The sequence below is a fragment of the Erpetoichthys calabaricus genome, chromosome 6, assembly GCF_900747795.2.
Source record: "Erpetoichthys calabaricus chromosome 6, fErpCal1.3, whole genome shotgun sequence".
Taxonomy (NCBI): Eukaryota; Metazoa; Chordata; class Cladistia; order Polypteriformes; family Polypteridae; genus Erpetoichthys; species Erpetoichthys calabaricus.
The window spans coordinates 129,148,590-129,163,496 of NC_041399.2; the positions used below are offsets into that span (position 1 = coordinate 129,148,590).

Sequence of the window (14,907 nt, forward strand, 5' to 3'; positions counted from 1 at the left end):
GCAGAGCAGTAAGATTTAACAAAGTGGCCAAGCTGATTGATTTGCATTCTCTATTCTGTGCCATGCAGTTTACAGACCAGGCTGTTTTTCCCCCACATCAAAAGGTAAGGATTGAGGTAAAGCCTGGTATTTACCCTCCAATTACCATGTAACTAGTATATTATTTCAAACTATAAATTGGGTACCTTTCCATAAAAAACATATTTTACAAGTGAACCAACACGAGTTCTTTTTCTGCAATTATATTCTTGAATAGAAGTGCACTTGTTCTGTTATATTTGTACCTTTTGTGAATGTGTTTACTTGATATTTGGACTTCAGGCTTCACACATGATACACTTCATGTCTACATTTTGTCATTTATTACTAAAACATGACAAACGTTTCTTTTTAACGATGTGTTTACATAGATTGTTGTAGACACGGAACACACATGCATGTGTTCCAAATAACAATATAGTATTTATAAAAGGCGTCATTTTGCTTGACTCCTCACTCTATACAACTCTAAGCAACTGACACGCAGGTAAACAGACTTGAGCTGAGAAAACTGTGCGGTGATGGGGGGATGTGATAGGCTGCTTCCCGCTTATCGACACATTTACAAGACATAAGACGCTGATGGAAAGGTGCGAAGGGATTTAAGGTGGGACGGATTTACGAGTTTTTTCGTATGCTTTGGTAATTCTAGTGTTAACAGCTGAGTTATTCTATTGGTTATTGCAATTAGTAACATTTTTTAATCATTATTTTTATTATTTTGTATAGGGTTGCAGTAATTATATATTTTGACATTCTGACTGGCAGCAAAAATTGAAGAAATCTTCATTTGAAGCCACAAAAATTTCTCTAAATTGTGTATCTTAATTGCCTAAAATTACTTTTTATTTGCCATTGTTTATTTGTTCAATGCCAATGTAATATTGTCCAAGTAGTACTGCACAGGGCTGTCTGTTCCAACTGTGCTTTAAGACAAAGGGTTTTTAAGTAATCAACAGAATTTGGGACATCTGTACAAATTGTTTGCTTCAACTTACTTAATTTACTTTTTTACAGAACATATGTAGATTGTAACCTATTAATTGTTCCCTGAAGAAGGTCCATCCATCCTCTTCCGCTTATCCGAGGTCAGGTCGCGGGGGCAGCAGCTTGAGCAGAGATGCCCAGACTTCCCTCTCCCTGGCCACTTCTTCTAGCTCTTCCGGGGGAATCCCAAGGCGTTCCCAGGCCAGCCAGGAGACATAGTCCCTCCAGCGTGTCCTGGGTCTTCCCCGGGGCCTCCTCCCGGTTGGACGTGCCCGGAACACCTCACCAGGGAGGCGTCCAGGAGGCATCCTTATCAGATGCCCGAGCCTCCTCATCTGACTTCTCTCGATGCGGAGGAGCAGCGTGTCTACTCTGAGCCCCTCCCGGATGACTGAGCTTCTCACCCTATCTTTAAGGGAGAGCCCAGACACCCTGCGGAGAAAACTCATTTCAGCCGCTTGTATTCGCGATCTCGTTCTTTCGGTCACTACCCATAGCTCATGACCATAGGTGAGGGTAGGAACATAGATCGACTGGTAAATTGAGAGCTTTGCCTTATGGCTCAGCTCCTTTTTCACCACGACAGACCGATGCAGAGCCCGCATCACTGCGGACGCCGCACCGATTCGCCTGTCGATCTCACGCTCCATTCTTCCCTCACTCGTGAACAAGACCCCGAGATACTTGAACTCCTCCACTTGGGGCAGGATCTCGCTCCCAACCCTGAGAGGGCACTCCACCCTTTTCCGGCTGAGGACCATGGTCTCGGATTTGGAGGTGCTGATTCCCATCCCAGCCGCTTCACACTCAGCTGCGAACCGATCCAGAGAGAGCTGAAGATCACGGCCTGATGAAGCAAACAGGACAACATCATCTGCAAAAAGCAGTGACCCAATCCTGAGTCCACCAAGCCGGACCCCCTCAACACCCTGGCTGCGCCTAGAAATTCTGTCCATAGAACAGAATCGGTGACAAAGTGCAGCCCTGGCGGAGTCCAACTCTCACTGGAAACGGGTTCGACTTACTGCCGGCAATGCGGACCAAGCTCTGACACCGATCGTACAGGGACCGAACAGCTCTTATCAGGGGGTCCGGTACCCCATACTCTCGGAGTACCCCCCACAGGATTTCCCGAGGGACACGGTCGAACGCCTTTTCCAAGTCCACAAAACACATGTAGACTGGTTGGGCGAACTCCCATGCACCCTCCAGGACCCTGCTAAGGGTGTAGAGCTGGTCCACTGTTCCGCGACCAGGACGAAAACCACACTGTTCCTCCTGAATCTGAGGTTCGACTATCCGACGGACCCTCCTCTCCAGAACCCCCGAATAGACTTTTCCAGGGACGCTGAGGAGTGTGATCCCTCTGTAGTTGGAACACACCCTCCGGTCCCCCTTCTTAAAGAGGGGGACCACCACCCCAGTCTGCCAATCCAGAGGCACTGTCCCTGATGTCCATGCAATGTTGCAGAGACTTGTCAACCAAGACAGCCCTACAACATCCAGAGCCTTGAGGAACTCCGGGCGTATCTCATCCACCCCCGGGGCCCTGCCACCAAGGAGTTTTTTGACCACCTTGGTGACCTCAGTCCCAGAGATGGGGGAGCCCACCTCTGAGTCCCCAGGCTCTGCTTCCACATTGGAAGGCATGTTAGTGGGATTGAGGAGGTCTTCGAAGTACTCCCCCCACCGACCCACAACGTCCCGAGTCGAGGTCAGCAGCGCACCATCCCTACCATACACAGTGTTGACACTGCACTGCTTCCTCCTCCTGAGTCGCCGAACGGTGGACCAGAATCTCCTCGAAGCCGTCCGAAAGTCGTTCTCCATGGCCTCCCCAAACTCCTCCCATGCCCGAGTTTTTGCCTCAGCAACCACCGAAGCCTCATTCCGCTTGGCCTGCCGGTACCTATCAGCTGCCTCCAGAGTCCCACAGGACAAAAGGGACCGGTAGGACTCTTTCTTCAGCTTGACGGCATCCTTCACCGCTGGTGTCCACCAATGGGTTCGGGGATTGCCGCCACGCCAGGCACCGACTACCTTACGGCCACAGCTCCGGTCAGCCGCCTCAACAATAGAGCCACGGAACATGGCCCATTCGGACTCAATGTCCCCCACCTCCCTCGGGACATGGTCGAAGTTCTGCCAGAGGTGGGAGTTGAAGCTACTTCTGACAGGGGGCTCTGCCAGACGTTCCCAGCAGACCCTCACAACACGTTTGGGCCTACCAGGCCTGACCGGCATCCTCCCTCACCATCGGAGCCAACTCACCACCAGGTGGTGATCAGTTGACAGCTCCGCCCCTCTCTTCACCCGAGTGTCCAAGACATGTGGCCGCAAGTCCGACGACACGACCACAAAGTCGATCATCGAACTGAGGCCTAGGGTGTCCTGGTGCCAAGTGTACATATGAACACCCCTATGCTTGAATATGGTTTTCGTTATGGACAGTCGGTGACGAGCACAGAAGTCCAATAACAAAACACCACTCGGGTTCAGATCGGGGGGGCCATTCCTCCCAGTCACGCCCTTCCAGGTCTCACTGTCATTGCCCATGTGAGCATTGAAGTCTCCTAGCAGTACGAGGGAGTCCCCAGAAGGTGTGCCCTCCAGCACCCCCTCCAGGGACTCCAAAAAGGGTGGGTACTTTGAACTGCTGTTCGGTGCATACGCACAAACAACAGTTAGGACCTGTCCCCCCACGCGAAGGCGGAGGGAGCCTACCCTCTCGTCCACCGGGGTAAACCCCAATGTACAGGCTCCAAGTCGGGGGGCAATTAGTATGCCCACACCCACTCGGCGCCTCTCACCGGGGGCAACTCCAGAGTGGTAGAGAGTCCAGCCCCTCTCAAGGAGATTGGTTCCAGAGTCCAAGCTGTGCATCGAGGTGAGCCCGACTATATCTAGCCGGAACCTCTCGACCTCGCACACTAGCTCAGGCTCCTTCCCCTTCAGAGAGGTGACATTCCACGTCCCAAGAGCCAGCTTTTGTAGCCGAGGATCAGACCGCCAAGGTCCCCGCCTTCGGCCACTACCCAACTCACACTGCACCCGACCTCCTTGGCCCCTCCCATAGGTGGTGAGCCCATGGGAAGGGGGACCCACGTTGCCTCTTCGGGCTGTGCCCGGCCGAGCTCCATGGGTGCAAGCCTGGCCACTAGGAGCTCACCATCGAGCCTGAAGAAGGTCTGTTTGTAATATTCTGAAATGTCCTTTTTTCAGTTTTTGGTAACCTAAACTTGAGATTTAAACCTCTGGCAATTAATTTCTTACCTTTTCGCCATTTTAGGTCATTCATTGCATTTCAAAAGAGTAAATTTGAAGGAAAACTGAGGTGTTCTAAAACTTTTGACTGGTAGTGTACATGTTGACTGTATGGATTAGAATGGGATAAGCATAGATTAAAACAAGCACAGAGTGTTATACTTGCTTGCTCTTTTGTGGTGCCTTTGATAGGCAGGACATATTATTCACTTTGAACATAGATGTGCTCTTGGACAGAAATTTTTATGGTGTCTACCAGGTGTTGCGACAGTAAACGTGATGTGCTGAGAATATGATTATTAATTACTTAGTATCTGCTATGTCTATACATAACCTTTTTCGGAGGACTGGAAGGAATGAGATGTGAAAAGGAATTTTTTATGTCAATTTACTTGTTCATTTGGTTTAATATAAAATAAAATGTATTGTTCATTTGGTTTCATACAAAATAAAATTTAAACATAATGAAATAGAACACAGTCTATTCAGACAGAAATAAAAGTTACTTTAAAAAGTCAGTTGATCTTTTTCTTAATGCATGCGGCAATATACTAGTGTGAAACATGTTGCATCATTTATAAACTTGAAAGCAACAGGCAGTAACATTTTGAGTATTGTTGAAGTGGGTCTTTAGGATGTTGAATTATGTATTTAGGATTACTGGGTAAATGTGCCTGATTTTTGCCTACTGCCTAGGTGACTTTTAGTGGTAGGCCATGTACCTGTTGCAAATGCATTCAATCTGCTTTGCAGATGAGCAGTGCATTTTTTTTTACTTTGTCAGTGAATTTTGCTGTGGAGAAGGAATTAGTCAGTTTAGAGTAAGCAGGATTATCAGACAGGTCTTTGGTTCTTTCTCAGTGTTTCGACTGTTAAAACCGTACTATGGGGTTAAGGACAAGAGTGGGAAGTTTGTCTGTCACTACCCATTGTTTTTTCGGATGGAAGCCTATTTTAGTGACATCATCATAGTGCTAGTAGGAAGCCCAATTCTGATGTTCATGGAATGGTTACAGTTTTAGAAAATTTTCATATAGTGTCGTCAGTTACAATAAACAGGATTAGATAGATAGAACATTAGCACACTCTAGACGAGAACAGGCCATTCAGCCCAACAAACCTCTCTAGTCCTATCCACTTATTTCTTCCAAAAAACATCAAGTCGAGTTTTGAAAATCCCCAACGTCTTAATGTCTACCACACTACTTGGTAGCTTATTCCAAGTGTCTATCGTTCTTTGTGTAAAGAAAAACTTCCTAATGTTTGTACAAAATTTAACCTTAACATGTTTCCAACTGTGTCCCCGTGTTCTTGTTGAACTCATTTTAAAATAACAGTCTCAATCCACTGTACTAATTCCCTTCATAATTTTAAACACTTCAGTCATGTCACCTCTTAATCTTCTTTTGCTTAAACTGTATAGGCTCAGCTCTTTTAATCTTTCCTCATAAATCTAAGTCATTTATATATGTTAAAAATAGCAGTGGCTCTAGCACTGACCCCTGTGGAACACCACTCTTAACATCGGCCAGTTCTGATGAGGTTCCTCGCACCATCACCCTCTGCTTCCTGTGTCTGAGTCAATTCTGCACTTATCTAAAAACATCACCCTGAACTCCCACTTCTTTTAATTTGATGCCCAACCTCTCATGTGGCACCTTATCAAATGCTTTCTGAATGTCATGATAAATAATATCATATGCTCCACTTTGATCGTATCCTTTTCTTGCCTCCTCATAAAATTCCAGCATGTTAGTAAAACACAACCTACCTCTTCTGAACCCATGCTGAGTGTTCAGAATAACTCCTGTCCTTGCCAGGTGTTGCTCAATCTTATCCTTAATAATTCCTTCCATTAATTTTCCTGTGATGCATGTTAAGCTTACTGGCCTATAGTTGCTTGGATCTGCACTGTCACCCTTTTTATATAATGGGATGATACTTGCCATTTTCCAGTCCTTCGGGAATCTCTCCAGTACACTGTGACTTCCTAAAAATATGTGTCAAGAGTTTATATATGTACTCGCTAGTCTCCTTAAGAACTCAAGGGTAAATATTATCTGTTCCTGGTGATTAGTAGTCCCATTTACCTCTTGGAGGTTATCCACTTGCTCACTTGTAAAAAATTCAGAAAAATGTAAGTTTAGGGCATCTGCTATTTCACTGTCTGTATCTTTTAATTCCCCTTAGCTATTTCTGATGCACTTGACCTCCTCCTTGACTGTTCTTTTACTACTAAAATACTGAAAGAATCTCTTAGGGTCATCTTTCGCCTTATCTGCTATATTCCTCTCCAACTGTCTTTTAGCCTCCCTGATATCCTTCTTGATGGTTGCCCTCATGTTCTCATATGCTGTACGATTCACTTTGCAGGCATTAGTCTTATATGCCTAATAAAGCAGTTTTTTCCTTTGCAACTTCTTTTTTAAATCTTTATTAATCCACTGTGGGTTTTTTTAGTTTGCTATTAATTACAAATTTAGCTATGTATCTGTCCTGCATTACATGTAAAACATTTTAAACCTGTTCCAGTGCTCTTCGACTGTACCTGCACTTAAAAGCTTATCCCAGTGTATCCTACTCAGACATTGTCGCATCTGCTCAAAATTAGCCCTACCAAAGTTCAAGTTAACAATTTTAGTCTTTGCATCTGTACTCTTACAAAATACTGAGAATTATATTACATTATGGTCACTTGATCCTAGTGGTTCAATCACCTCTACACCCTCAATTCTATCTTGATTATTACAAAATACTAAATCCAGACAGGCTTCACCCCTTGTTGGTGCTTTAACATGCAGTGTTAAAAAACAGTCACTGATTACTTCTAAAAACTCTTGTGCTCCTCCATCTGCAAGGTTATCCCAGTTAATATTTGGATAATTAAAGTCCCCCATGACTATAATATCTCCCTGTAAACTTGCCTTTTTGATATTACTAAAAAGATGTGTGTTGAAATTACTGTCTGAATTGGGTGGTCTATAACACACTCCTAAAATAAGACCCCTTTCCCTAATATTTTCCAGGCAAAGCCACATGTCCTCACTAAGATGGGGCTCATCATCCAACTGAAGAGGACTTGCATTTAACTCCCGTTTGGCATAAACAGCAACCCCACCTCCTTTTCTGTTCTGTCTGTCCTTCCTAAAAAATGTGTAACCCTCTGTGTTACTCTCATCCCCATCTTTGTTATTTAGCCAGGTTTCCGTTATTGCTGTAATATTATACTTATGCTCTGCTACATACAACTCCAACTCACTCACCTTATTTTTGATATTTCTAGCATTAAGGCAAGCTATTTTTAATGTGTTACTCCTTCTACATTTAAATGGTTGCTTAGAATTTACATTACTATGCATTTTTATTTCTACACCATTGTTTGTTCTTCCTTGTATAGATCTGAACCTGGCCTTTCCTAAACTCCCTGCTCCCCCATTCCCTAGTTTAAACAATCCTCAACTAGTCTACACATACGCCTCCCCAATACATTGGTGCGCCTCCAGTTCAGATATAACCCGTCACAGCGGAACAGGTCCCATCTGTTCCAAAAGGAGTCCCAGTGCCCCATAAACCTATACCCTTCTACCCTGCACCAAGATTTGAGCCACGCGTTAAGCCTTCTAATCTCCTCAATCTTACCTGGACAGGCGCGTGGCACAGGCAGAACTTCGGAGAAGACTACCTTGTCAGTTCTACTCCTCAGCTTGGCACCTAACTCCTTGAATTTGGATCGCAGATCTGACAGACTACCCTTATGTATGTCATTTGTTCCAACATGGACAATGACAACTGGATCCACCCCCCACTCTGGCCAAGAACCTATCCACCCTTCCAGGGAGGTCTCCCACCTGTGCTCCCGGATGGCAATACACTGTGCAAGACTCTCTCTCTCTGAAGCACACCTGCGCTTCAATCCCCCTAATGATTGAGTCCCCAACTATCACTACCTCTCTCTTTTTGGGAACTGGTTTTGAGGTGGCCCGTTGGGGCTCCTCATCCCTGCCTATCACCTCAGAATTATCAGAGACACCGTCCAGCTCCGCAAGGACAGTGTGCACCCTTTACCTTACTCCTTGTGACCGTGACCCACCTATTTCTACCTGTCTGGTCTGGAATCTCCTCCCGCGCCACCTTGGGGGGTGCACACTATCTCTCTAAAGGACACCTGGGCCAAGTCCACCAATTATCTATTACAACGCAGGTCAGCCAACTCCTCCTCCATTTCAGCAACCCTGAGCTCGAGGTGCTTGATCAGCTGGCATCTCTTGCAGATGTAGCCCTCATAGACAACTAGCTCTTCCAAACCATCATCTAAAAAGTCCAACATCCAACAGGACTTGCATTGCACTGGCCTCATTATTAAAATTTGAATTGGGATTAGTAAACTGCCTTAACTTTTTTTTTTCCCTTAAAACTAAATTTCTTCTTCTTTCGGCTGCTCCTTAACTTAAGTGATAACACTAAGATCTGCTACAGATATTTTACACCTTTTCCCCTTAAGCTCCTGTACTATTCTCCCTCTCAGCTGCCTGCTATTTGTCTTTCTATGAGGTTAACTTTACTTTTCTCTGTCTCTTCTCATAACTTTGCGCTCCTCTTACTTATAAGCTCTCCACTCGCACTGTTTGTATTCCTCCATATTAATGAGCCCTTGTACTCTCGCCCACTTAACTGCTCTACCTCTGGACTGCTAAGGACTGTTTAATCTAAAATAAATAAATAAAACTTTACTACCTTATTTGCTCCTACAGCCCCTTGTGCCTGATAGGCATCTTAAAGCTGGCTGCTTACCTGTGCACCGTTGAGCCTTCCCGTTTTACTGCCTAGGCTGTTATTTGCTTACAAATGCCGATATCAGTGACTGCTGCTTTCTACCCTACCTCCTCCATGCTAATTCAAATACAGATAACAAGAACAAGTACAAGTAACTTTTCCAAGTGCACTTCCAAACACCCAGCTACTTTTGCTCTTGTGTGGGTGAAAAGAAGCAAAACAAAAACCTTCTAAAGGGAAAAAAAACTTTAAAAATTCCCACACGGTTCCTTAGTAGCAACCAAAACAAGTTTTTAAGAGCAAAATGTATTTTTTTTATTTAAATCTCACACCACAGAACAGACAAAAAACTCAACACCCTCTAGCGTTTGCAAAGCACACGTCAGCACAAAGCATAGATAGATAGATAGATAGATAGATAGATAGATAGATAGATAGATAGATAGATAGATAGATAGATAGATAGATACTTTATTAATCCCCAAGGGGAAATTCACATACTCTTTCAGCAGCATACTGATAAAACAATATTAATTAAAGACTGATAAAAACACAGTGCAAGTTAAAAAGTGCAAGGTGGAGAGTACAAGGCAGGTATAACAGTCAATAACATTGTATAATGTTACCGTTTAAGAGTTTAGCAGTATTGAAGGAGATATAGAGCAGGATTATGGTGGACAAAGAATGGCTTGAAATATCTGGGACCTTATCTTGAAAATAAAATGTCCAAGTCTACAATTGAGAAGGTCCAATAATTTTATAGTCTTAGCTTTGTGTCCTAACCTGCCATATGTGTATCCACCTTCTGAACTTATTTTTCTATCCATTTATCAATCCATCCATCCATCTTTCTGCAGTGGAAAGCATTGACAGAGACAGCATTTTTTAATGTGTTTTAATGCCTAAGCTTTGTTACAGCCCCAAAGATGCTTTCTGTTTACAAGCATTGCAGCAACTGCTATGTGGTCTAATAGCACTGCCCCGGAGGTTTCTTGTCATTTTTCCTTATGCTCTGTTTTTAATAGTCAGCAAATGTTTTCTATATCTGGTCTTCAAGCCTTTTACCATGTTGCTTGTTTTAAGATCTATATTGATTACAGCTCAGTAACTCTGTTGTGGGCTCTAAACTAAAGGACATTGCAATTAGAAAGTCTGTCTGGATTCAAATAAATCTGCGGTGACTCGGATTCACCACTTTTATCGATTTAACTAATCACTAATTACAATGCAGAAAGATTGGTAAAAGTGCTGGAACGCAATTCTTTTAGACAGTCTGAAAAATGTCTGAATATCACCTGAAAATTAAGAGGCTTGTTGCAGATTTTCCTACTAACATCGATACACCAGAACCCATTACTTCATATCTTAATTTGTGTGGTCTTCCTGCTGTTTTATAAATGAAGTCCGTAAAAACACACATGGATACAGAGCAACTTTGTTTGACAGAGCAGTGTAGAAGGAGCTATACAAAATATGTGCATAGGCATCTCAATGAGACACCATGGAGTGACAGATTTTGGGGAATCAAGAGAAAGTTGCCAGTTTGGCAGATGATTGATGTTTCTGCCTACATATAAATGCCCTGTCCATTGTCTTTCATTGTTGTGTCTTTTGTTATAGAATATAACCACTGAACTGTACTTACCTCAGTTTTTATTTTTCATAATTTGCCTTTTAACAACTGTGTATTTATTTATGGTTTTTCTGTGACTAAGAGTAATAAATTAAAGAAGGGCTATAATGTTCCAATTGGTCAGGCATATTAGGCATTGGTAAAACTTACCAAATAAGATCTGTGATTTCTTAGGATGTTTGTCTCTCTGATGCAAACTAGATTTTACTTTGGAATTACAATGGTACAAAGTTATTTTTAATTTGGATACTTTTGTAAAGTGTGTCAGGGAGGTGGTTTGCATAATTAATAGAAGTGAGTACTTTTTTATTATTTAAAAATGAAAGTTATTTCTGTTTTTTCCTTAGACTAATAGAAAATATTTTTTGATGTTTTTCGGTTAAGTTGAGAATTCAAGTGCTCTTTCCTTTCTTTCAACAGCTTGAAAGGAGTTACCAAAGATTCACTGCCTTTTATGCGAGTAGACACAGTGGCCGTAAACTAACATGGCTTTATCATCTATCTAAAGGGGAGCTGGTCACCAATTGCTTTAAAAATAGGTATACACTGCAGGTGAGTTTTAAAAATGTTTTTTTCATACATTCCATTAAAATAAATTTTGGAATCAAAAAGAAATAACTGTCAGACTGAAAGTTTTGTAAAATGAATTACATTTAAATTTGTTTTGTTCAACTTAAAATAGTCTTGAAACAAAACACTTTTCACGTGTGTATCCATAATTTTATTGGATCATACTTTTCTATGTATTTTGTCTCGTCATTAATTAATACTGTGTTTGAAGCTTTCTTCAGAAAAGCACATAGAGTATAATCAATCCTGTTCACTAACTGTTTTAATTAAACAAGATAGCATCTCATTTTCAAGCACCTTCCTAGACCACATGTTCTGAACATGTCCTTGTCTTACACACTACTGAACTAATACCAGATAGAAGTGGTACTCCATCTGGTATTGTTTCTTTTCTAGAAAATATGAAGGATGGTGTTTATTTTTTTAAAACTAGTCATTTAACACCTGCCATTTGTGTGCTTGCTGAAGCAAATTGTAGCGCTTCTTCTGTAGATGTAGCAGTAGTTTGATTCTTGAAGGTAGGGCTAGCTGATGTTTGGGAAGAGTAAGCTTTGTTTGTTTAAAGTAACATAACAACGAAAAAAGGATAATCATATATTTAGCTTAATTTCTTAAAGTTCTAATGTCTGTTTCAGAATGCACTTTTTTAATAAGGATATTATTTAAGGTAAAATAAAATGTTATAAATTTTTAATTTTATAGGATTTGTAACTGTAAAAGGACATTCAAGATTAGAATAAAACTGGAAAGTTATTTTTTATTCGGTTATATTATTTAACTGTGATGACAGCTTTCTGTAACTGCTGTATGATTTTAAATTTTTTAAAAGCCGGTAATAGCCGGTAAGCCTGGGCATTGGACCATAATACATTTTGCATTGTTTTACTTCTCAGCTTTATAGATGTTGCCTTTTAAATATGAGTTGTTTGCATAAACGCCATTTTAAGAGAATCATGGTCATCTTTTTGGTTACATTTCTAAGTTTCCATGAGAGTTTCAGATAAGGAACCAAACTTGAGAGGTAATTAATGAAATTAAGAAAGTATGAATTAGGCCAGAGCCAATGATAGTGTCCATTGACGATTAACTGGGCACATTGTCGATATAAATGAACGTCATCAATTGTCTCCAAACATTTGCAGAAATTTCCTCAAAGTGCCAAACGGCAGCTGTCAGTTTTTTTTTTATTATTAATATAAGTCTTGTGCACCTCGCAAGAAAGCTGTCAGGAGTATGAGAATCCTGACTTCAGCTAAGGAAAAGCAGCCTGGACAGTGTTTCACTCACAAAGTTTGAATAGGAAGAGTGCTGGTATGTGTTGCTGCAGTGCTCACAGATGCAGAGTGCCCATGGTTTCTTGCTGTTTACATCACTTTTTTAGTTAGCTTGCTATCCTTAAATGATTGCTCACTGGGCCACACAAGTTCTAATTCTTTTGAGACTTTAGGTGGTTTGCCTGTTTTAAAGGCTCCCGCGAAGCCGCTCAGTTATTTAATGGAATGTCACCACATAAGGTTAGTGACTGCTCCATAGGCTAATGCAACTTGTCAACAACAAGTGAATTGTATCAATACTGTTGAACAAATATGAGTTCAGGTCAATCCAGTGGGTAGGTCCAAGCAGCAATATGAAGTATGTTCACTGTATAATCTGCTCAGGTGTGCACAATTTTAGAAATTTATAGTCAGTGTTATTAGACATTATTCTGACAGAATGTAGATTAGTTCTGTTTAAGAAACTAAAGTTCCTGGTTTTTTTTTTCCTCCTTCTAAAGGCATCCACATTCCAGATGGCAATCCTGTTGCAGTATAACACAGAAGATATTTACACTGTTCAACAACTGACAGACAGCACACAAATTAAAATAGTAAGTGTTCAGATACTTTTGTCTACATATAGTCAATGTGTATGTTTGTATATATACCTTTGTATATATGAGGGGGAACCCAAAAGAAGCGAGACTGGCCTCCGTGTGGCTGGATGGCGAGTGGAGGGGGTTGGATCAAGGTCAGTGCTTGTTCTCTCATCCCTCGCCAGTCAGTAGCCAGGATTAACCCTGTTCTGGATGCCCTTCAAGCAGCTGGAATAACAAAAACATTGCAAAAATCAGCAAAAAAATTAATGAAGACTTTACACAATTGATGAGTTGTCAGAAGCTACAGGAGTCACATGGAGCTCAGTTCAGTGCATTTTGACTGAAGACCTGGGCATGAGATGTGTTTTGGCCAAATTTGTACCCTGTCTGCTAACAGATGACCAGTGGAACACTAGACTCAATGTGTGCAAAGACTTGAAAATGGAGCTTGAAAGTGATCCAGACTTCTTGTCCAGGGTCATAACAAGTGAAGAGAGTTGGTGTTAGGGGTATGACCCTGAAACAAAACAAGTATTGAGACAGTGGAAGAGTCCTGTTTCACCAAGGCCCAAAAAAGCCAGACAGGTGAGATTGAACGTTAAACGTGAACGTGAAAAATGATGCTGATTTGTTTCTTTGAAATTAGAGGCATTGTGCACAACGAATTCGTTTCAAGTGGTCTGACGGTCAACCAAGAGTACTATGTGGGGGTCGTAAGACAGCTGAAAGAGAGAGTGCGGAGGACAAGGCCGGAATTGTAGCATTCAGGCGAATGGCTCCTTCACCATTACAATGCCCCAGCACACACAGCTTTGCGAATTCACCCGTTTTTTGACCAGTCAGTGCATCACACGTGCCCCACCCCTGTTACTCACCGAACTTGGCTCCCTATGACTTTTTCTTGTTCCCCAGAATGAAAAGGGACTTGAAAGGGCACCAATTTAACAGTGTGGAGGATGTGATCGCTGCTTCGACGACAGCGCTAAATAAAACAAACACTTTTTAATAAGAGTATAACATTAAGTCAGTGAAACTCCTAGGATGCTGATCTGGTCAGTTAAGTAGCAGAGGGGGGTGTTAATCAGTTTCAGCTGCTTTCGTGTTAATGAAATTAACAGTTGCACTAGAAGGGGCAACAATGAGACAACCCCAAAAACAGGAATGGTTTAACAGGTGGAGGCCACTGACATTTTTCCCGCCTCATCTTTTCTGATGGTTTTTTCACAAGTTTTGCATTTGGCTACAGTCGGTGTCACTACTGGTAGCGTAAGGTGATACCTGCACCCTACAGAAGTTGCACAGGTAGTCCAACTTTTCCAGGATGTCACATCAATACGTGCCATTGCCAGAAGGTTTTCTGTGTCTCCCAGCACAGTCTCAAGGGCATGTAGGAGATTCCAGGAGAAAGGCTAACCCATTCAGCAGTACCGGTATTTGGTCCTTTGGGCAAGAAGGAGCAGGATGAGCACTGCCAGAGCCCTACAAAATGATCTCCAGCAGGCCACTGGTGTGAATGTCTCTGACCAAGCAATCAGAAATGGACTTCATGAGGGTGGCCCGAGAGTCCGACGTCCTCTAGTGGGCCCTGTGCTCACTGCCTAGCACCATAGAGCTCGATTGGCATTTGCCATAGAATACCAGAATTGGCAGTTCCACCACTGGCATCCTGTGCTTTTCACAGAGCAGAGCGGTTTACCCTGAGGACATGTAACAGACGTGAACGGGAGAAGCCATGGAGAATGTTATGCTGCCTGTAACATCATTCAGCATGACAGGTTTAGTGGTG

At 42.4% G+C, this 14,907-nt stretch overlaps 1 protein-coding gene across 1 annotated transcript in view; it reads left to right on the forward strand.

Annotated features, from left to right (window-relative positions):
* cul1b (cullin 1b) overlaps positions 1-14,907 on the forward strand; it is a 257,439-nt gene that overhangs the window by 159,943 nt on the left and 82,589 nt on the right. The window contains exons 16-17 of the mRNA XM_051928891.1: positions 11,117-11,248; positions 13,041-13,133. Coding sequence (XP_051784851.1) covers positions 11,117-11,248; positions 13,041-13,133 — 225 coding nt within the window. The remainder of the gene's footprint in view (positions 1-11,116; positions 11,249-13,040; positions 13,134-14,907) is intronic.